General features: G+C 38.0%; 3 protein-coding genes across 3 annotated transcripts; 1 reads left to right on the top strand and 2 right to left on the bottom strand.

The window, feature by feature from the left end:
* Window positions 1-1,091: 1,091 nt before the first annotated feature.
* LOC130988391 (methionine aminopeptidase 1A-like) lies at window positions 1,092-1,932 on the bottom strand. The gene is made up of 3 exons (XM_057912215.1): window positions 1,783-1,932; window positions 1,317-1,502; window positions 1,092-1,194 (listed from the first exon to the last, which is right to left on the bottom strand). The coding sequence occupies exons 1-3, from the start codon at window positions 1,872-1,874 to the stop codon at window positions 1,125-1,127; spliced, it is 348 nt and encodes a 115-aa protein (XP_057768198.1). The 5' UTR covers window positions 1,875-1,932; the 3' UTR covers window positions 1,092-1,124.
* An 84-nt stretch (window positions 1,933-2,016) lies between these two features.
* On the bottom strand, window positions 2,017-3,606 carry LOC130988390 (ADP-ribosylation factor GTPase-activating protein AGD12-like). The gene is made up of 4 exons (XM_057912214.1): window positions 3,205-3,606; window positions 2,891-2,995; window positions 2,647-2,742; window positions 2,017-2,350 (listed from the first exon to the last, which is right to left on the bottom strand). Exons 1-4 carry the CDS (start codon window positions 3,589-3,591, stop codon window positions 2,075-2,077), a joined length of 864 nt encoding a protein of 287 aa, XP_057768197.1. The 5' UTR covers window positions 3,592-3,606; the 3' UTR covers window positions 2,017-2,074.
* Window positions 3,607-11,395: 7,789 nt separating this feature from the next.
* On the top strand, window positions 11,396-15,722 carry LOC130988389 (protein Brevis radix-like 4). The gene is made up of 5 exons (XM_057912213.1): window positions 11,396-11,523; window positions 11,618-11,798; window positions 11,909-12,276; window positions 14,869-15,294; window positions 15,399-15,722. Exons 2-5 carry the CDS (start codon window positions 11,667-11,669, stop codon window positions 15,475-15,477), a joined length of 1,005 nt encoding a protein of 334 aa, XP_057768196.1. The 5' UTR covers window positions 11,396-11,523; window positions 11,618-11,666; the 3' UTR covers window positions 15,478-15,722.
* Window positions 15,723-23,090: the final 7,368 nt, after the last annotated feature.

Genomic DNA, 23,090 nt, shown 5'->3' with positions numbered 1-23,090 from the left:
TTTTATACTTTTTATAACGGTTTAAACCGTTATCTTTGTAAGATATAGATAACGGTTTTTTGTACCTTTTACAACGATTTTAACCATTATCTTTAATATTTAATATTTTTTTCTCAATTTTTATATTATTTATATCAAGAAATAAATAAATAACTTTAAAACAACAAAATGATAAAATCAACAATAACAATATTATATATTATCCAAAATATTCGTACATTATCATCCGAATGAACCAAGTATCAAGTATATAAGATCATTACATATTTCGATTCACTTCCTGGCTTATCCACTCCGACAAAGTCCTCATCGACCTTTCAAAGGCTTCCTTCGCGCTCATCTCCATCTTGATCTTCCTCCCTTTTTGAAAGTAACATCTCCATCTTGATCTTCCTCCCTTGATAAAAACTCATGCGTGCACACAAAGGCTCAGCTGGAATACATCAAACTACAAGTCCAACACTGATGCACACTAATTTATTTGCTCAAGAATTTTCCTTCCAAAGCTCAGTTCAAGTAAAGGCATCTATTTTTCAAAATTATCCATCTCCACATAAGTGTAAATGGTGACTAATGCTGATAATAATACTCAAGAATTTCCTGCATATTAAGATATCTCAAATTACCATCTTTCAATTACTTCTCAGTACTGTAATAATACTCAAGAATCAAGATTATGCCTAAACGGTGACTAATAACATACCAATGTCCTTATACAGAGAACTACTTTTGTTACGTAAGGCTGAAAAATTCAGCATATGGAACAGAACCAACCCGGTGGCTAACGTGAAATTCAAAAGAATGAATTGGAAAATCAGATATCTGCAAACATTTAATCTTTTACCTTATAATACCTTGCAGACATATTAAACCTTCCAATATCCAGAAAGATATTTACAGATTCCTCTAGGCATGAAATTGACTCTGCAAACCATGAAACTAACGTCGGAGCAATTCAAACTGGAAAATGAAACAAGACGAGAATATATGATCCAAATAACTATTTATCATGAGTATCAGGAAATATCAACCACAAAATCATATATGATTAAACATAGAGAATTACACAGCCAAACAAAAAGTAACCACACCTTGTATATTGCTAAAGTATCTTAACATTCAAACTAATTGTCAGGTTGATCAATATGAGTAGGTACTATACGTTTCTGTGACATTGGATATGGTCTTAATGGCCTGAAAAGGACAGAGAAATAAACCAGATAAAAAAATTAAACATAAAGTTTGTAGCTGGGACAAGCATTGTTTTATTTTTGGGGTTAGAGGTAATTAAAATGATAACTAGGCAAATGAATTACCCGGTCCAGTCAAAATGTGGAAGTTTTGGTGTCTGTGCTTGTCCTTCTATCAAGCAGTAGAGCCAGCCGTCACCCGGCAGACCCAAGTTCTGTTCACTATAACTTTCAGATGCAATTAAAGAAGATTTTGCATTCAAGTGAACAAATTTATGGGAACTCCAGGATGCCTTGAAACACTCTTGGGAACTGGAAAGGATAAAGAATAGGCATTACTTGCAACCAATTCCAAAAGGAATGAAGCCTAATCAGCAGAAGTGTTTCATGCAGAACAAAGTCAGATAGATGCTCTGTAGAGGCTAATACAATACTAAGGCCAGGGAGTCAGTCTACAACGCACCTAGCTTCGAAGATCCCCAATTGTCTTACCTACAATTTCTAAGTCTAGGACAAATTTAATCCAGCTTCAATGGAAATAAAACTAGAAGCTAGTAAAATTACACTCCAAAAGCGCAATCAAAGAACGAACCAGAAAGCAGCACCTTCACGGCGAAGCTTTAGTTCTACGCACTTGGGGCACCTGTAATCAGCAAACACCACCATGAATAGTGCACAGTTCATAGCAATTCAACACACTTCTAAAATTTCCAAAACAAAAACAGAAATCCAGTAAATGAAAGACCCGCTATCCAGTAAAATAGTCCTGGCCATGAAGAATACATGCTAGAACTTAAAAGAAAAAAAAAATCATACATGATAAAATTTATTCTGAAAAATGACAATAATGAGGTTGGGGGAATACATATACAAATGAAGAAAGTTCAAAGAAGAACCCACTCTAGTTCAAGTTCTACTTCACCAGATTCTACATTTTGGAGCCTGAGCCACAGATCCTGCCTCACCTTCCCAGCAACAATGTTGACAGGGCTATCCTCTATGAGTGCGTTGTCGTATGATTTCAGCCACTTCCCGATCTGCATGTCCGCAAACTTTCTAGCGTCTCCGTATGCCAATGCTGAGGTTATCATCGGCTGAATGTCTATGTCCGCCTCTCCCATTATGTCATCAGCAGAGAACGTATCGTGATCATAAACTTGCTGTCACATTCATTGTGCATCTACTTAGCTTTATACACTAGAAACAACCAAATTGGCTGTTGGATTCATCACCAGAGAATACATGTGTTGATCATAAGATATCATGGTCTATGAAAGTAAAAAAGAACCAAAATGCCAATAGGGAAGAAATTATGCTATCATTTTATCATCAACAAAGAAGATACAGTAATCATCATAAACTCTGCTCTATTTCTCTCTCTCAAATTAGCGTTTGTAGATGTTCAGTGGAGTGTCAAATATGGAGTTATAACGATGAAAATGAGCACGGGGATTACCAGTTTTACTTGGCTGTAATCGTGTGGAATAGAAAGCGTAAGCTCCTCATTCCATACCGGATTCAAATAGCTATTCACCACGCTCGTTTGCACTTTCTAGGAGGATCAGAAACAACCAACATCACAAAAAGATACTGCTAGCATGATAGTTAGGCCACTCAGTTGAGTTCAGCAGTTGCACAATACTCAAAGCCTAGGCTCGCTCCGAAATAATGCAGAACAAAGAACGAAAAGAGATACTAACCTGCTGCCCGAGAGTCAACACAATATATGGATCGCTTGATAGCATATCCCGAACAGCTAAGTTGGAGCCTTTAAGTACTTTAACCTTCATTGTTCCTATATATTCCTGCTTGTATCACCATATTTGCAATTACCTTAATGCTAAGATACTCCACTGGAATTCAAAGTTAACATATCCATCTTGATACTCAGTTTTATCTTAGCTTAATATCTACTTCAACAATAACAGCTTCGCCTTGTAAAGCACAACCATAGGAAACATATCACATAGATGTAGACGCCCAAAATTTCAAACCTATAAGTGTGGAAACATACTGAGTTTTCTGATGAATTCGAACTTCGTAGGCTGTTAACAATCTTTCGGGATAAACTTGCTTGTAAAGACTGTTTTGCAGAACCTGATTGAATACGCAGGCTAGGCTTCAAAAATGCTTGCTGCTCGTATTTAGACCTACAAAGATCACATAAAGAATAGAAATCAGTAATACTGCAGCTGCTGATTTTTAGCTGCAGTGGATGGGATAGGAAACTTAGCTTCGAAATGGGAGAATTGCGGCTACCCTTAACCAAGGAGAGTCGAGAGAGAGCTAGGACTCGGTTTCTATTCTCTTCGTGTGTGAGGGAGATCTGTTCGTGAGAGTGAGTGAGAGAGGTAACGACAGAGTGGAGGTGACAACCACTCACCCGAATCTCGAAGACCATGGCAGTGAGCGGCGTTCATCGACGTTCCTCAGTCCACGGCGCCATTCAGAGAGAAGAGGAGGAGGAGAATGAATGAAGCCCGACGATTCACTGGTCATTCCTATGTTTCCCTTTCCGAGCAGTGGTGTCTATATTTGATTGTTTATTCATAGATATCACTTTTCTTCTTTCAAAGGGTTCTTCCATGTTGATGCAGGAAACCCCAAATCTGTCAGCTATATGCACTGCTCTACAGCTCAATTTCACACAATCAACAACCAACAAACAATAAAAATGAATCTATAATCCAGTAGGCATAAAATGCAGAATCTCTTGAACCTGAAATGAATCTATAATCCAGCAGGCATAAAATGTAGAAAGAAATACATAATCAAGCGAAGAAGCTACCTGAAATGGAAAAAATAGAGGGGAATGCAAGAACTGGATTTGGGATCTAGATCTGCTCAGATTCGCTTTGTGCTCCGAGTGAGAAGATGGAGACATACATAACATAGAGGAGCAAAAACCTGTAGTGTTACCATAGCCACTACAGGAACCCTACAAGAAAAAATACTCAATATCAAGAAATTGGATAATATACAATTTGGGAGAATATAAAAGAACATTTCCTTAAACTTTCCCATCTCAGACCAGCTCCTGTAATAGAAATAAAAGAACATATATTCTCTGAGAAGTAGAATACTTGTGTGCCATGATTTATATAGAAAAGACATAGCAATCAAAGGCAAGCTATAATACACATTGAAAACATGAGTAATCTCTTTCACGAAAAGAAGTCCTTTGGAAAAAAAAAAGTCGAGACCACATCAAGGATCATCGATATAAAGAAGCTCAATAATAGAATTGCATAAATTTTACCAGCAAGAGCAGTCCAGACTGCAACATCTACAATTGTGAGGCTATAACCAGCGAGAAAGGTATTCAATAGTAGATACTCATCCACAAAGCGGCATGCTCGATGAATGGCTTCTCGAGTCCAATAAATTCTGCATTCTAATTGAAATCTGAATTCACAGCGTGAAGCTCCATGAATTGTTGACAACAAAGAGAAACAATCATAAATTAAATGAGGAATTGGAAAAAATAGGGTTTACGAGCTGACGCGCGCGAAGAGCAGATAGGGATTTGCGAGCTAAAATGGGGTTTATCGCGGCGCCTAGGGTTAAAAGGGGCGGCGAGAAGACGGCCGGCGTGGCAACGGCGAGTCGACACGGTCGGTGGCAGGCGACGCGGGTTCGAGATGGAGAGATATCTCCGCAGCTGCTGCTACGGGTAAACAAATAGAGGACGACGAGATGGGGGGCGCAGTGAGTGCCGGGCGGCGCTGGTCGTGGCGGCGAGTCGCGACGGCGGTGGCAGGGCACGGCGATGGTGAAGAGAGAAAGAGGCCAGGTCCGATTTGGGGGAAATTTTGAGGTGTTAGCGTGAAAATTAAGCGGGAGCAATGAATAAGGATTTTAGGCGTTGAAGAAATGAAGTCAAATCTTTTTCTTTCTTTTTTTTTCTTTTTTTTTTCTTTTGTTTCACTTTTATTATTTAATTTTTGGTATTTAGGTTTTTAATAATGTATTTAGATTTTATTATTTTTCAAAGTCTATAACTAGAAATAAATTCAGATTTTAGGATAAACACTTAATTTGTTATTTTTTAATATAATATAATATAATATAATATAATATAATATTAATATTATTTAAAAAAAAGTAATAAAAAAATTATACATAATAGTTTTTAGAGACGCTCATACATAACGGTTCAAAAACCGTTGTAAATGACTCTTATACATAACGGTTCTTTAGCGTTATAAATAACTGTTATAAAAGATGGTCATAGATAACGGTGGCGTAACGGTTTTGTAATACCGTTATGTATGCAACTAATAGATAACGCAAAAACATAACGCATTTGTTCAAACCGTTATCTATGCATTTAGACAACAGTACATAGATAACGGATTTTCGAAAAACTGTTATCTATTCCTAAAAGTGCGCTCATACATAACGGTTTTTGAAAAAAACCGTTATCTATGTACTGTTATGTATGTAAACTTTTGTAGTAGAGATGGTTCAGTATGAAATTAGTATGCAAATGGTGTAGATGATTTATTAAGGAATGTCAACAGCTCCTTTGAAGAACTGTCAGCAGAAAAATTAAACAATGTTTTTCTGACCCTACAATGCTGCTACAAGGAGATTAAGATGCTGATGGGAGAAAACAATTACAGAATTCCACATATGAACAAAGGGGGATTGATAATGCGTGGTACACTTCCTCAAAACATTTATGTTGAGGAAAAGCTTGTAAGGGATTGCTTGGAGTATCTAATGCAACCTGAAAACAAGGATGGTACAATCTACAACATAAACCATCTGGTAAGGTCATTTGGTTACTAGCTAGCTAAATAGGATGAAGTTAGTATTCTCTTCTTTTTGAATTTCGTATTCCCTACTTTTTGGTAAGGTCATATTTATATCATAAGCAACAAAATGGTCTTTTTGTATCTATTGTTTAGAATGTAAACACTTCTTTTACTTAGTGAATGATAGTTTATCTCATATCAATAACAACCCTCAGAAATAATGCATCAAAAGACATCACAGGGCATATTAAGGCAGCTTATCTCATATCAATAACAACCCTCAGAAAAAATGCATCAAAAGACATCACAGGGCATATTAAGGCAGTTTATCTCATATCAATAACAACCCTCAGAAATAATGCATCAAAAGACATCACAGGGCAACACAATCCAGCAACATAAATCTCATCAGACTACTATTCATCAAATAAAACATCTTAACCTGAGTGTAGAGGGCTAAGACACCAGGACACAAGATGTCTAGCAATTTAAGGTAGCGTATTTTTCTATCATAGGACCAGTCACTAGCCCAACCATCAAGTAAAGATGGTGGAGTTTCAGGCTCCACACTGTCAGATTCGATTGGAACTCGAATCCCAACATCGGCGAAGCCATCAAGAACAAAACTCAGAGTTTCGAGCACCACCGTGTTAAATTCGACCGACTGAACTCGAATCCCATCATCAGCGAATCAACCAAGGATGAAACTCAGAGTTTCGGGCACCACCGTGTCAGATTCGACTGGCTGAAGTTGAGTCCCATCATCAGCGAAGCCATCAAGGATGAAAATCGGAGTTCGGGGCACCACCGTGTTAGATTCAACTAGAACTCGAATCCCATCACCGGCGACGCCACCAACACCAAACATCGGAGTTTCAGGAACCACCGTGTTATATTTGTCTGAAAGGGACAATGTATCCCATGAGAGAGGCGGAATAGACTCTGTAGCTGTCATAGTTCCAATGGTTAGGCTTCCGATGGATTGAGTGGAGAAGAGTGAATCGAAGCGTGATAGTATTGTCGCCGCCGAATCATCATCCATGGAAGATAGTAGATCTGAGGTAGGCAACAGTATCAAAGGAGTTGGATTGAAGGCGGCAAGGGTTTGTGTTCTTCACAAAGACTAAAAGAGGCCATAGGGGCGGTCGTGGTCTTGAGGCCGCGGCGGATCTAGAGGCCGACGAAAGGGTACGTGCGTCCTGTTCCGGCAACAGAGAGGACGAACGAGAAAGAAAGAGCGAGAGAGAGAGAGAGAGAGAGGTCTACAGAGAGAGAGAGATGTAAAGAGAGGAGAGATGGAGGCGGCAGACGCCGGTCCCGTCGGGCGGCGCCACCGTCGATGGCGGCGGCAGAGTGCCGAGAGAGATAACAATGCGTGCTAGTGTGTGCAGCTTTGTGTGTGTGTGTGTGCGCGTTTATTTAAATGATTGTTTAAGTTTAATTACAAATTTTAATTAAATTAACTAATTGAAGTTAATTAAATACTAAACATTTCCATTTTGAAAAAGCGGTCACTTTTAGTGGGACAATCCAAAATGAAAATGTGGTCACTTTTACTGGACGAAGGGAGTATTATTATTATTATTATTATTATTATTATTATTATTATTATTATTATTATTATTATTATTATTATTATTATTATTATTATTATTATTCAAAAAATAGCCCCAAGCCGGCATATAGCACACCAAGATGACAAATCCAACACAGACTGAATTCTTCATTTGCCAACATAACTACAAGCTGTATAAATTGTATCGACAATAAGTACAAGTTGTATTTCGACAAATAAGCCAGGATGGAGAAATTAGAAAAATTCTCCACCTCAAATTTCCAAACTGAGAAATATCTGCCTATTTCAATGTGTCTATTTCGAATTTTCAAACTGCAAATTTCAACAGAACAAGAGAAAAAGAAATTCCAAGCTGGTGAAGCAACCCAAACACTACAAGCTGTATATTTTCTTCAAAAAATCTCAACCTGATAAAACAATCAAAATTTATGTTGGCAAATGGATTCATCCTATACGGACTGTCATTTCAATTCAAATAGACTCACGTCGTCTACCGCCACAACGATTTTCAGGCTGACAAGCCAAATTAGATATACGTATATATTTCTCAAAAAAAAAAAAAACTTGTGAACTTTACGTCTCTACAAGATGTATTTTTCTCTTTGAAATAACTCCAAGCTTTACAAGCTGTATTATGAAGAAAATAAACCTTAAACTGGTTAAGCACTCCAAGCTGATAAAATACCAAAACTCATGTTGGCAGACTGATCCAACCTAGCTCACGTATTTACAAGCTGGCATTTAAAATTTGAACTAGACCACGTCGTCTACTTTCGTGGTATTTTTACAGGCTGGTAAGCCAAGTTGCATATATACGTTTTACCTAGTGCATTACTATCAAATTGTTTCACGCCAAACTGAGAAGAATTTATCTCTGACTTACAAGCTAATTTTGCAATCTCTTTCAACTTGAAAATATAGTAGTCGGTCAATGCAACCGATTGGCTTTTTACAACCAACTAGCTATACCAACGGAGACAGTCCGATATTTTGAGAGATTCACCTATGCGGAATAGCTATAATCAAATTAACTCTCCAATTAGAAAATTCTAATTGAAGAGTGGGGGGCTAACTGTAGTGGGCAAAATTCGTCAACTTGGACCAAGCCAAATTAATCTTCCAAGCTAGACCAATGAGCTAAACAGCCCGATAAATCCAGCCCGACAAACTTCGAACCAACTTGGATCGGTAATGGGGCTGACCCAATTACTTAAGAAAACTTTTTTCGCCCAGCCTGATAAGTCAAGTTATACTTATCTCAAGATCAACCTGGACCGACCCAGGATGACTACCCCACTTCAAGTCCAACTTGTCTCTACAGTCCGGTTGGATAAATCTCACTTGGCCCAAACACATCAAGTTAGTTCGCCAACCTGGCATGACCCTAAAAAGTCCAATTGGTCCAACAGATTGGTCCATCTAGCATGGAAAGCTATAGACCGACTTGAGTCCACAACCAAGCTGGATATATCGCATACGGCCCAATGGTTATTGTCAGCCTAGAAGGACAAAGTTACAAGGCCCAGCCGTCAAACCCTAAAACACGTCTCCCACCAAGCTGACGCGGTCAGACGGGTAAATCTTTGTGATCCCGTCCAAATCGCAACAACCTGGGAGATAAGGGCCTTGACGAGGCCAGACTGTAGAAACCCTAGCGGCTAGATGTCCACTATATAAACAGCCCGACTAGGTCATCAAAGACAGACGAAAAAATCCTACTTGCTCTCTACTCATTGAATTCTCTACTCCGCCACCACGCTAATCGCTCTTCCAAACCGGAAATAGCCAGCCTGGCCTACCGCCGCCTCACAAGTTTCATTATCACAACTCACTGTCACCGTTTCCACCCTCCGACGCCGCTTACAGCCTGGAATAACCACGCATTCCAACCTGTCTTTCTCTCTTATTTCAATCTATTTGTCATTCCACTTTGCTATTCCGTTACTGACTTGAGCGTCGGAGGCTCTACGGTCGACACCCCCACCCGGTGCTCAACCTAGGGCTCTTACGTGTTCTTGTGTTGACAGGTTGCTAGTGTCCAATCTATTCGGACGTGCAGACGTCAACTTCAATTGTAGATTTTTGCCTCTACAATTATTATTATTATTATTATTATTATTATTATTATTATTATTATTATTACTATTATTATTATTATTACTATTACTATTATTATTATTATTATTATTATTATTATTATTATTTAAGTTTTGTTCTTGTTCTTTAATAATTGGTTCTCCAACCAACCAAATTCGCCACTGATTCCACTTGCTTCTTGTCTCGGCTCTTCGCCGTTTTCTCAAGCCTCCAACGCATTCAACCCTCACGATCTTGAGGCTATCAACTTGAACGAAACTCAACTCATTCAAGATAACGAAGTCTTCGATATTTCTTCGCTTCCCAAGATGACAAAGTTACACGCCGGAGATCAAGCTAATTTGCTTATCAACTTGAACGAAACTCAATTCATTCAAGATGACGAAGTCTCCGAGATTCCTTCGCTCCCCAAGATGACAAAGTCATGCACCGAAGATCGAGCTAATTTTCTCATTATGGGCCGAGGCGACCCACCCACAACGCTATCAAACATGCCGATCAAAATGCACTTATCTATTGGGGAGAAATCACGAGGCGCTTCAAGTAAGGTCGTCCTTCCGGCACCCCGATGGCTCAGAAAATGTAGTCGTGACCTGCCCATCCGACCCCTTGGACTTATTCAACGAGTGCAAATCGTCGTCGGTAGACGCGAAACGCTGAGATTCGCGCAGAATCTATCAAGCTTTGAAGTACTTGAATCTAGCTCCATGGTTAGCATTGTAGATCTCTTGTGTCTTTTCAGTGATTTGTTCATCAATTATTGCACTCCCCTAGTTGGATCTACACTTTTCGTAGATCACCTCCCACTGCCTAACCTCATTTTGGACGCGCTAAAAGTAGAACTTGATTTGTTTGTTGTCACGAGCAGGAGTGCCAGAAGGCCGAGCATCGTTGTATCTTCAGGTGATATCTCCTCAATATTGAAGAGCTTTTTGGTCTGTACCTTGGATTGTGTTGTGGGTAGCCTTCGCCCACAACATACAAACAAGCTCGAAAATGGCCTAGGGAGAAGATATTAGAGTCTTTAGATAAAAGCACGAACCACATTGGGGAAGAAGTAGGAACCCCGAGCCTTGATCTTTATTTTTCATGTACTCGTTGAATTCTTCTTCTATTTTTAGTAGTAAGTTCGGAAGTGAAATGAGAGAATGGAGAAGAATGAAGTATTTGTTGTAAAAAATGAAGATGAAATAGTGGTATTTATAGAGGAGGAATTGAATAAAAAATGAGAAAAAGAAAATTCAAAAAGGGCAGTTGGATTTGGCAACGGTCAAAATAAAATTATACTCTAATAATTAAAATTCAAAATTTTAGAAAAAAAGAGTTGATATATATATATATATTTTAAGGTGGGCGCATGTCCACTTTTCGGCCTTCGCACCCGGCACTTCCCCTCGGCTCCACTTCGAACCCACCCGCCCTTCCAGCGCTAGTGCGGCTCGATCCGACGCTAGAGCCCACATTGGAGATGCTCTTAGATAAATGTAGTGTGAGTGTGTGACTGTGTGAGTGAATAATGAGTCCCACTTTATATAAGTATTATGTTACTTTAACAAAAAGTAATATATATTATGATGATTTTTTTGTGAATAAGTATGAAAAATATAGAGGAATTATAGTAAAGTAAAGTTCGAAAATGAAAATTGCATGTTTTTAAAAGATAATCCAAAACAAAATGTCCATATTTTTTCGCCAGACCAAGAGAGTATTTATTTTTATTGACATAATTTGACTCCGGCCTTGTGCTGTTATACTATAATGTATACACATATAATTAATATGAACAGGAATCAATGTGGTGGCGTAATTTAAGGGAGGGCATTAATACGGTGGTCTGATCAACACGCCATACCTCATAACCCCTTCAAGCCTAAACTCTCATTTTCCATTTGATTACAAGGTCCTAGCTCATTAACTCTTTGAATTTACATCGATTTTCTTCATTTTCACCACCTATCTACATATAAATTTGCTGTTGCCTCATTTAATTTTAGAAAGGAGTATATCTCTGCTGTACATATAGTTGCAGTTGCAGAGGGGAAAATGCTTACATGCATTGCACGTTCGAAGCAGTCGAGCAATGACGCGTCGCCGGCCGTCGATCTTCCCCCGCCGGAAAAACATAACTCCAATGCTACTCCGACCAAACAAGCCATCAAAATCCTCTCCTCTCAGGTAACCCATGACAGGACTTCAATTTTCATTTTTACTCGAATGTGGATTTTAATTTTCCGCTTTAACTAGAAATCAGATGTGATGATGATCCTATATATGCCGTTGCACAGATCAAGGATATGGCGCTGAAGGCGTCGGGCGCGTACCGCCAGTGCGCGCCATTCGCCGCTCAAACGACGCCGCATCAGCGGCGGAACGGTAGCTGCGGCGGCGGCGAGTCGGACTCAGACAGATTCCGGTGGTCGTACCGGCGGGCGGGGAGCTCGGGGTCGAACTCGAGTTCGGCGTTGGGGCGGAGGCAGCTGGAGGCGCGGCTGAAGGGGACGCCGGCGTCGGCAAGCGGGCGGCGAGTCGACCCGGTCGTGTTCGTGGAAGAGAGCGAGCCGAAGGAGTGGGTGGCTCAAGTCGAACCCGGTGTTCTAATTACGTTCTTGTCCCTGCCACGTGGAGGCAATGATCTTAAACAGATTAAATTCAGGTACCCTTTGGGTAATTTCTGCCGCTTTGGTGGGGTTTTGATTGGTTGGGGAAATTTAATTATTGTGTTTTGCATGCTTTTTAATGAATAAATAAATGCGAACTCAATTTCTGTTTGTTTTCGTTTATTAAATATGTGTTTAGTTCATAAATGTGAGGGCCACTTACATGATTTGCTAAGGTGGACCAAGTATATGCTTTCGTATAAATTTGAAGACGACAGTTATATTTAACTGCAACAGAATTTTGTTTCTTTTGATAAAATAGAAAAGTTATTGTATGATCAAGTTATAAAGTCTCCATCTATTAAATATTAAACCGTCATACTATTAAGTTTCAAATGTTACATTAGGTAAATAATATAAAATCAACTTTTACTTTTTAATCTAATTCACCAATAATGAGTTGTTAGAATAAATTAGTGGCAATTTCTTAGAAGGGAGAAATTAGTCATAGTTACTGAGTTTCAAATGTTACATTAGGTAAATAATAGTACTATAAAATCAACGTCTTTTAGCTTTTAATCTGATTCACCAATGAGTTGTCAGAATAGAATAAATTGGTCGTAAATTTTTTAGAGGGGATAAATTAGTCATAGTTACTGAGAACGGGATTAAGATTATAATGTGGCATTATTGATAGAATTGACATCATTAGACATTACTAGTTCTTAGGTATTTAATAAATTGCTTTATTGCCCCAATTCCAACGGTGGACCCATTGGCTTAGATTGCTTTAGGACCTAGCTATAGCAAATTATTTATATGCATATGTATTTTATGTATTTTTAGGTTAATTACCAGCAATTTTATTTGATATGTATGGCCTATAAGGCTAAGAGAGAACTAAGATTACATTTAAATGAGGTCTAGCTCAAATGACAAAGTTGAGGCACTTAAAGACTCTTCTTTGTGAGAGGTCTTGGGTTCATTCCCGTCTGCATGCAGTGGTGTAATTTATGTTTTCTCACCTTTGTGTTGGTAGTGGTCCGCCTGTGTGCGGTTATTTTCCAACCTTTATGTGGTGTATGCCTCTTGTAATTCTTAAGAAAAATGCAAATTTTCCTGGAACGAGGGAGTACACTCTTTAAAAAAAATATCCTTATCCATACATAATTACAATGAAATATTCCAACTATTGCCATTTTAACATAAATGTCCCAAATTATACATAATAACCCTAACTATCACAAATTAAACTAACAAAAATGTTCCAAAATTCAGTTTAGCCAAGAAAAAGTTACATGGTTTGTTAGAGGTCGTTGACGTGAATTGTGACACAATTATATTAAAAATGAGCTAGCATCTAAGCAATGATGTAAATATGCATGATTCAGAATATGTAAGTTAATATGTCAATAATTCAGCTATATATTTAATTGTAATTATGTGTAGCTCGAAACATTTCCATTCAAAACTTAACAGTTGGGGTATTAAACTGTAATCCTTAATGAACCATGTTTGCAAAGTCCATGCAAAAAGGGCTACTTTTAATTTGCTCTTTATGAAACTGTCTTGTATGGTAAGGTTGATAAACCTAAAAGTGATGTAGTAGTTATGAGAAAGATGGGTGGTGCTACTGCTGGCAAACAAACTGAATCTTTTCACATTTACTCGACCCCCTTTGATGTTGAGACATCATGACATACATTTGGAAGTAATAATTCCCATCATCATAGAAATTCCAAGAGAAAAGTGGTAGCTGGACCCCCTCATAACACAGTTCCAAAAGGTAAAATTTGGTTGTAGAGCTTCGGCATTTGATGCTCTGCTACCTGCTCAGTTTATGAATAGATATATATAGTGGCAGAAAAGGGCTAGAAATTTACTCGTCTAATCATGTTTTGCTTCTTGTTTTTGTCCGTTTGTGTGTCGTCAAAAGACCAATGGTCAAATTAAGAGAAAGATGCATGACCTCCACAATAATGTGAATATAGCAATCAACTTATTATGTTTTTTTCCCTGTTTTAGTTTATGATGAAAACATGCATTTGAACAGGAGGTTTGGTAACATATATGAATGGACCGTGACTTGCAATAGATTCCCGTGATAAGATTTAATCATTTTATTTGTTTCCTCATATGGTGGCATTTTTTATCCATCCAATTATTTTCTAGCAGAAGTCGAATAAAATCTGATTTTATAGGTGATGGAGTCCCATGTTAGGTATTCAGTCCTCTAATACTATGCAATACTTGTTAATTTAACAATCTAGGTAGGTCCCAGCTTAGTGGCTTGCCATAATAACAATAGTTGCCTCAAGTATTATTAAAGTTTGTTAGCTTTTATTAGTTAGAATAATGCATTTAACTAGGCTTTGACTACTGAACTTACTACCTAATTTTGTCTTCTTTTCTGAAATAATAAACCGCTAAATAGAAAATGAAAAACCACGTACAAAAAGAATCTTTTGCATTCGTTTCTAATCATAAAAACAGGCAGATCCAAATCTATATTTATTGACATATTTGTAATTAAAAGTGCGGTGAAGAATTATTGACTCTCATTTAATTTCTCAGTAAATCTTGCACGATACATATCTACAACATCACGATTAGTATTTGGAATAATATTAATCTTTAGCAAATTATAGCCGAGAAATGTTCAATAAATGGCAAGCACAAAGGTGGTGGACAGAGAACTGCGAAAAGGTGACGGAACTATACAACGTGCAGAGACTAAATCGGCAAGCATTTCCTCTCCCCGGAGACGACACGGCCACAAAGATGGAATCGGTCGAGCACAGCCCGGTGACGCCGCCTCTAGGCCGTGACGGAGCAGGGGCCGTCGCTTCCTCCTCATCGGATTCGCTCGAGCAACACTCTGTGCAGAGCATAGTTAGTACTGGTACTACTGCTAAAACGGAAGCTTCCTCGATGGATGCATCCTTGAGGACTAGCTCGTCCCAAGACGCTGGCAGTGGGGAGACGGAATGGGTGGAAGAGGACGAGCCCGGTGTGTATATTACCATCAGAGCTCTGCCTCATGGTAGGCGAGAACTCAGACGCGTTCGGTTCAGGTGGGTTCGATTACTATATATATATACGTGCTTCAAGGATGAAATATATGCATTGATTATCTAACTAGATTTTGAATTGTGGACTTGGTTGGAAACTGTTGCAGCCGGGAGAAATTTGGGGAGATGCATGCTAGAGTGTGGTGGGAAGAGAATAGAGCAAGGATACACGAGCAATACTTGTGAGTTGTGAGTGGCATTGAAGAAGTGACTTATGAGAAACGTTATGGGTTTCTTTTTTGACTGTATTTATATTCTATCAAACAATGTTACGGGTAATTTCAACATGTACTGAATGTTTTGGTGTATCATTTAGGGTAAAGGTAAGAGGGTAGGTGTTTGGCTGATTTTATAAGCTCTTTTAAAGTATTTTGCAAAATAAGTTCCTAAATAGCTTATAAGTTCTAAAAATAAGGGGGGTGTATTAGTTCAAGACTTTAATAGATTTCTGCAGATTTTTAAAGTCTGGGTGTCTTAGTTCAAGGCTTTTAAAAGTCTATGAAAATCTGGGTGTATTCGTTCAAGATTTTTAAAAGTCTATAAAAATCTGGGTGTATTCGTTCAAGACTTTTAAAAGTCTATGAAAATCTGGGTTTATTCGTTAATCTATGAACTTTAAAGTTGGAATGACTTTCATTGATTTCGTTGAAAAAATAGACATGAACAAATTCGAACACAGACCACGAGAATTCACAAATCCTGCAAAATCCCCGCGCTCGCTGGGTGCCAGCGTCCGCGGTCAAGAAGCTAGCGGCCGCTGGACCTTAGCGCTCGTTGCCAACTATTCCAGCAATTGCTGGGGCGCCGCGGGCGCTCGGAAAAGCCAGCGGTCGCTAGGCCCAGCGATGATTTTTATAAATAGCAGCTCGATTCTCGATTTTATTTCATAACACAAATTTTGAAGCAGACTCCAAAAAGAACACAAGTTTAGGGTTCTGCATTAGCTATTAGCAAGGTATTTTCTCATAAATCTTGTATTTTCATATTATTTTCTTATTCAATTTATCTATTGCATAAATCTTGTATCTTTATAAACTGTTCTTTATTTTTGCTTTTATTCATTGATATAGTATTATATACGTATATATATTTTGTGTCTAGTAATATTATCATGAGAGATTCTCAACAACAAGATACGAAAAAAAGGGCAGTCTATGAACCATGGACTAAGGAACAAAGCGATGTATTGTTAGAAATTTTGGTTGAGTCTGCGAATCGGGGATGGCATGATAATAGTGGTATCTTTAGTAAAGCAACTGTTGAAGAAAGAATACTTCATGTTCTTAATGAAATAATACAGTGTAATAAGACGTATAACCACTACCTAAGCCGTATCAAATGGTTTAAGAACCGTTGGACTGCTTATTCAACACTCATGAAGTTTAACTCTGGTTTTGGCTATGACAACATTGCTAAAAAGTTCACGGCCTCGGATGAAGTATGGGATGCGTACTGTCAGGTAAACTTGTTAGCAATTATTTTTTTAACACAGTGTTATTTAAATAATATAGTTAATTAATAAATTTGTTCTTTATTATGTTAGGCTCACGCAAAAGATGCATACTTGCGCCATGAAAATTGTCCGGATTATGAAGACTTGAAAATTGCTGTTGGAAACGGTGTGGCTGTAGGGAAAAACTCAATTGGATTGGGTAGTGCTACTGATGCTAGGACATTAGGAGTTGATGAAAATAGAGCTCCGCACATAGAGGAGTTGAATTATTATGCTGAAAATGAGACGTTTGTAGGACTAACTCAAGATGATCCACCATCATCCGGTTCCAAATCACCTTTGGTATTCCCTGAAGTGTCTGTGGACTCCACTCAGAGAAGAGCCCCGCCAAAAGAAGTAGAGGCCAGTTTGAGATAAATTCTGGTCACACTGAAAATAGTTCGCATCAGAAATTCATGGCAGAAATTAAAAAAATCACTACCACAAGGAATGGAGTTCAAAGCCTCTTGGTGAAACGAGATACTATGCTAAAGAAAAGAGAAAGATAAAAAACTTATACAACTTGGAATGCTATCAAAGAAATCCCAGATTTGACTGAAGACATTCGCATCAAAGCATTTGACTTGCTTGATACCAAGTCAAAAAAAGATGGATTTTTGAAAATGGCTGTTGATGAACGTAAAAGTTGGATAGCTTACAAGATCACAGATTAGAGGATAGTGATGATTTCAGTCATGTTTTTGGAACTATGTTTTTTTTGTTTGACCATCTTTTTATGAGTACATTGTTTTGTTGGTTTTTTGTTTTAAGACTTTATTTTCTTCATTAATGAATTAGTATTTTTTTTTTGCATTTTTAGTCAAGTGCCTTTATTATTATTTCAATTATTGTTTCATTGTTTATATTGCAGCATGAATTATGAAGATAAAATTGAAGGTGAAATTGAAGATGAAATGGAAGATGAACTTGAGGATGAAATTGAAACAGAAATGGAGCTTGAACTTTGTGAGCAGGTTAGGCTCTTGATGGAGGCAACTAAGACAATTATCATTTTATTGGGAAATAATATGACGATGCCTCCGACTATTGATAACTCTTTTATGCGACGACCAAAGACTAGGGAATGATTTCATTTTGTACGTAATATGCTCGACGGAGATTCAAACAGTTTTCGGCAGTTGTATAGAATGTATCCGGATGTGTTTATGAAATTATGCCAGATCATTAGAGAGAAAACTCATGTTGAAGATACATAATACACAACTGTTGAAGAAATTGTGGCAACATTCCACCACTGAAGCTGAGTACATGGCACCCTTACAGAGGCAGTCAAAGAAGCTCTATGGTTAAAGGGAATTCTTTGTGAATTTGGAATTGAGCAGCATGCTGTAGAAGTGAGATGTGATAGCCAAAGTGCTATACATTTGGTGAAGCATCAGGTATTCCATGAGCGAAGTAAACATATAGATGTGAGATGTCATTTCATAAGAGATATTGTTGGAAAGAGAAGTGTTAAGGTGGTTAAAGTTGGAACTGAGAATAATGCCTCGGATATGTTAACCAAGGCATTGCCTCAGCAAAAGTTCAAGCATTGCCTGGACCTCGTTGGAGTGGTGCAGAAGCAGCTGTGAAGCTGTGTTGCCTGTGTTTATTCTGAGGTCTAGGCGGTAAGCTCTGTGATGGGGCTAAGTGGAGGGAAAACAGTAGCTCTGTATTACGCAATCAAGGTGGAGATTGTTGTGGTGTTTGTGTAATGCTGCAATCTCGGTCATCCATCTATCAACGGTCATGATTGAAAGCTTATGCAGAAAAGTGTTATTCAATTATAGCCATATTAAATAGGATAATTAGTTGTGATTGAGTTAGTTAGAAAAATAGAGAGAGAAAAAGTTGTAACAGCAAGTGAGCTGTGTGTGTGTGATTTCTGCGAGTGAATGCAGATTTCATCTTCTTCTTCTTCTTCTTTGTTCTTCGATTGTAAAGTGTGAGACATTCTTCCTCTTGTGAGAGTAATAAACATCTACTGTTGACCCTCCCTTGGATGTACAATCGGCAACGATTGGAACCACGTAAAACCTTGGTGTTACACTTTCTTGTGCATGGTTTTAATATGCTGTGTTGCTGCGTTTTCAAATTGGGTTTTGGTTTGTGTTTTATTGTGTGGATCTTTGTTGTTATCAGAAGATTCAAATTCACAAGTTGTTTAGGTCTTTAGGTTTTTAGTTTTTATTTTGAGTTTTGTTTAGTTTAGGTTTTGGGTTGGCCTGTATTGCCAACCATTGTTTGCTGTTTTTCTTTTGTCATGTTTTTGTGTCTGTGTCGTGGTCTATCCCTCTTCTCCACCCACTTTGCCCAATGTAAAGTGTGTGGGTGGGGGAATGAAATAGCCACTCTTTTGTGTTTTTGTTTTGTTTGTCAGCCTTTCATACTCACTTTGTCCAAGGCAAAGTGTGTGAGTAGGAAAGAATGTGTGTGTGTGTGTGTGTGTTATTTTTTTGTGTTCTTGGAGGTCCATGAGTTGGTCCTTACCTAACCCACTTTGTCCAAGGCAAAGTGCGTGAGTGGGGGGCCGCCTACATGACTTTCGAGTCTTGTTTCTTTTTAGTGTGTTGTGAGCATTATAGAAATTATTTTATTACTTTGAGTATGTGCAGAAAATAAGACCAAACAAGTTTTTAGAATTTTTCTAGTTTTTGCATGATTATATGTAGACAAGTATGACGAAGCGAATTGAACACGAACCATGTAAGTTTTTAAGCCAATTTTTGTTGTACATATCATGATCAGCATGTGTATATGACAGATGTATCTTGGGCATAATTAGAACTTGTGTGCTACTCTTAGTCAAAACTCCGTTGTTTTTTTTATAATAAATGCTTAGATGACTTGGCAAAAAATTCTTTCCTTTAAGCCATTTAAGCGAAAAATGTCTTACCAAGTGGTTAATCCCCTTGAAAGCCCCTTTGAGCTTGATTTAGTTCTTTCGACTCACTCATAATATTGCCCTAATTCTAATAACCCTACAACGTCCATTTCTTCTCCTTTTTTTTTGAACAGTCCATTTCTTCTCCTTATTCTTTATTGTCATCCCTAGTCGTAGATCACTGGCCTTAACTATCCTTAGTTAAGGTGGGCTGCGACAATTGTTTGTTTTGCACACCAATTTTAAAAGAAATCAAAAATTAAACAAACGTAGCAAATATTGTAATTTATCTTGACAAAGATTTTCGCTCAAATGAAAGTTGACATGACATCTCGATGGCAGATCTCAAATAAAATTTGACGAAACGAATTAATCATGAACCATGTAAGTTTTTGAGCCAATTTTTGCTGTACATATCATGATCAACATGTGTATATCACGGACGTATCTTGAGCATAGTTAGAATTTGCGTGCTACTATTAGTCAACATTCCATTATTATTGATAATAAATGTTTAGATGACTTAAGCAAAAAAAAATTTCTTTTAAGCCCACTTAAGCAAAAAATATCTTACCCACTTTTAACCCCCTTGAAAAACCCTTTGAGTTTGAATTAATTATTTCGACTCACTCATAATATGCCCTAATTCTAATAAGCCTACAACATCAATTTTTTCTCATTATTCTTTAATGTCATCCCTAGTCGTAGATCACTGGGCTTAACTATCTTTAGTTAAGGCGGGTTGTCACAATTGTTTGTTTTGTACACCAATTTTTTAAAAAATAAAAAATTTACACAAACGTAGTAAATATTAGTATAATTTATCATGACAAAGATTTTTGCTAAAATTAAAGTTGACATGACATCTCAATGGCATATCTCGATTTTTTATTTTACACACCAATTTTTTTCATGATCTAAACGACATTGTTTCAATAGGAACGATGCTACGACGAAGTCAATTCACCCGATTAATGTCATTGAACTGCCATGTCAATTTTAATTTGTGAATTTTTTTTAATTATAATAAAATTACAATAATTATTATATGGGTTAATTGCATATAATATCACAAACTTTGTCCGAAATTCATTTTCCTCACGATCTTTAAAAATTTCATTTTTTTATCAAATACTTTGATATTTGTTCAATTTTCCCACGATTTTTTTTCCGATGACCGGAAAATGATATAGCAGTGATGTAAATTTAATTTTACACGTAACACTGACGTGGAATATATATGAATTTTAAATTACACATATAATATTAAATAAATACAAAAGCCCTAGTTTCTTTTAATTTATCATTTTTATCGGGCAAAAGGAAATCAAAGATTGATGTTAGCGCTAGAAAAAAACAATTGCTTTCCTTTCCACCACCTCTATCGAAGGGTTCCTCTCCAGATCAGTGTGGAAGTTTTCGTGTCAAGGTCTTCCAAACCAGTGGAGCCGATTGCTTCATGTTTTCAGTCTTTCAAACCAGTGCGCCGATTGTTGGCGCTGATTGCTGGTCGGTACTTCGTCAGGCAATACACCGATTTCTGGCTGGTGCTTCGCCGGGAAATACGCCGATTGCTGGTGGTGTGACAAAATCGCATATTTGAGTGGTTTTAATCAAAGTAGAAAGCGCACCCCGAATTCTTCTTTGTTTTTGAAGTTTCAACCTTTGCTACATTGTTTACAACAATGAAATTAGAGGGAGAACCAAAAGAGAAGGAAGAGAACACAGCTTGTAGATTGAAGAAGAAGGAAACGAGAAAGAAGAAGAAGAGGGAAAATGGAAGAAGAGGGATGCTGTTTTATATATATATATATATATATATATATATATATATATATATATATATATATATATATGGACGATGCTTTCTTTTAATTTAGGAACTAGGGTTTTAATGTTTACACTGAACACAACGTTTTATTTACCGGAATGGTGTGTGCCGGCGAGCCACATCAGGGCCACGTCGATTCCGATTTGAGGGGAAAAAATCGTGGGAAAATTGAACAAATGTCAAAGTATTTGATAAAAAATAAAATATTTAAAGATCGTGAAGAAAATGAATTTTGGGCAAAGTTCGTGATATTATATGCAATTAACCTTATTATATTGATATAGTTTTTATATGGGTTAATAGCAAAAAAATACATGAACTATCATCAAATTTGCAAATTGCACACGACCTTCAAAATTAGCCCCAGAATACACCACTTTTTGATTTAATTGTAATTTGCACACACGTTGACCATCATCTTAAACGTAGTTGACGTGGCAGCCGGAAATTGCAGACGTGGACTAACCGTCGGGCATGTAAAACGACGTCATTTTATCAAGTTTTTTTAAATAAAAAAAAATAAATAAAAAAAAACGTTGCTGCGCCCCGCCCCCTTTCTGCTCTCTCTCTCTCCACACAGAGGCGCCACCCCCTTCTTCCTCACCGGCATTGCCGGTGTCGTCACCGGCGTCGTCGCCTCTCCCTTCTCTCGCCTCTCATCCTCCCTTTGTAACACACGCACAACCCAAAAAGACAAGGAATTCAAACGAAAATCAGCCCAACAAAACCCTAGATCTGTGCAAACCAAAATCAGCCACCGCAATCCCGGTGAGGTTGCGCCTTGCCTCCGACGCCACTCACACTTCGAGGCATGAGTCGAGCCCTAGCCCTCTCGGCTCTGGTGAAATCGATGCCCTGGTTCAAGGCCGCCGCACCTTTCTTGGCCAAAGGTGTCCGCTCTGCTGAGTCTGTCTTCATCTTCGTTCGCAAGTGGGAAACTCGCTGGTCGCCGCCGTTGCTCCGGTCCTTGCCGTGGTTCGCCTGAGGCGAAGGGAGACGCTCTGTTCGTGGGCAATTCGGCGGGGAAGAAATCCACCCCAATCCACCGCCTGATACTCAGTCACCCCAATCCACCGCCTCGCCACCGCCAGATTTGCAATCCACCGCCTGATACTCAGTCACCACAATCCTCCTCCGCCTCTAACCTTCCAAAATCGGAGGTGGCCTCTGAAGCCTCTCGGTTCGGGCGGACCGTGCTATTTGTGCCGCCTAGAGTCGAGCCGCCGCTTGAGGAAGACGAAGGCGGCACAAATTGAGGGAAGGAGTGGTGAGGGAAAATGGGAAAGCGGCGGCGCCGCTTGAGAGAGACGAAGGCGGCACAAATTGAGGGAAAATTAGGGATTTGATTTTGTCAATATATATTAAGCTCAAATATATATTCAATTAAAATTATTTTTTATTATATTTATAAATATAATAATTTTTTTTATCAATTTTATATAAATATAGAAATAGAAAAAGATTTTTCGTGTATTGCACAAGATGCAAATGCTAGTTATAATAAATAAACAATTTCATACATAAACACAAACAAAATAAATAAATAATTATAAACCATATTTAAAGTTCTATAAGTTAATTCAATATCCCAC

This window comes from Salvia miltiorrhiza, chromosome 6, assembly GCF_028751815.1.
Source record: "Salvia miltiorrhiza cultivar Shanhuang (shh) chromosome 6, IMPLAD_Smil_shh, whole genome shotgun sequence".
In the NCBI taxonomy this organism is placed as follows: domain Eukaryota; kingdom Viridiplantae; phylum Streptophyta; class Magnoliopsida; order Lamiales; family Lamiaceae; genus Salvia; species Salvia miltiorrhiza.
Note: the sequence above shows the minus strand (reverse complement) of the source record. Positions and strands in the feature narration are given on the sequence as shown.

Bases quoted from the DNA above. Each gene is read 5' to 3' on its own strand.
- LOC130988390 (XM_057912214.1), bottom strand. From the start codon at position 3,591: ATGGTCTTCGAGATTCGGGTGAGTGGTTGTCACCTCCACTCTGTCGTT. The intron at 2,743-2,890 runs GTTAGTATCTCT...TGATCCTCCTAG, and splicing joins TGTTGACTCTCGGGCAGCAG to AAAGTGCAAACGAGCGTGGT. The intron at 2,351-2,646 runs GTAATCCCCGTG...TGAATGTGACAG, and splicing joins ATTACAGCCAAGTAAAACTG to CAAGTTTATGATCACGATAC.
- LOC130988389 (XM_057912213.1), top strand. From the start codon at position 11,667: ATGCTTACATGCATTGCACGTTCGAAGCAGTCGAGCAATGACGCGTCG. The intron at 12,277-14,868 runs GTACCCTTTGGG...AGCAAATTATAG, and splicing joins CTTAAACAGATTAAATTCAG to CCGAGAAATGTTCAATAAAT. The intron at 15,295-15,398 runs GTGGGTTCGATT...AAACTGTTGCAG, and splicing joins CTCAGACGCGTTCGGTTCAG to CCGGGAGAAATTTGGGGAGA.
- LOC130988391 (XM_057912215.1), bottom strand. From the start codon at position 1,874: ATGAACTGTGCACTATTCATGGTGGTGTTTGCTGATTACAGGTGCCCC. The intron at 1,503-1,782 runs GTTCGTTCTTTG...TATCCTTTCCAG, and splicing joins CGTGAAGGTGCTGCTTTCTG to TTCCCAAGAGTGTTTCAAGG. The intron at 1,195-1,316 runs GTAATTCATTTG...TGTCCTTTTCAG, and splicing joins CCACATTTTGACTGGACCGG to GCCATTAAGACCATATCCAA.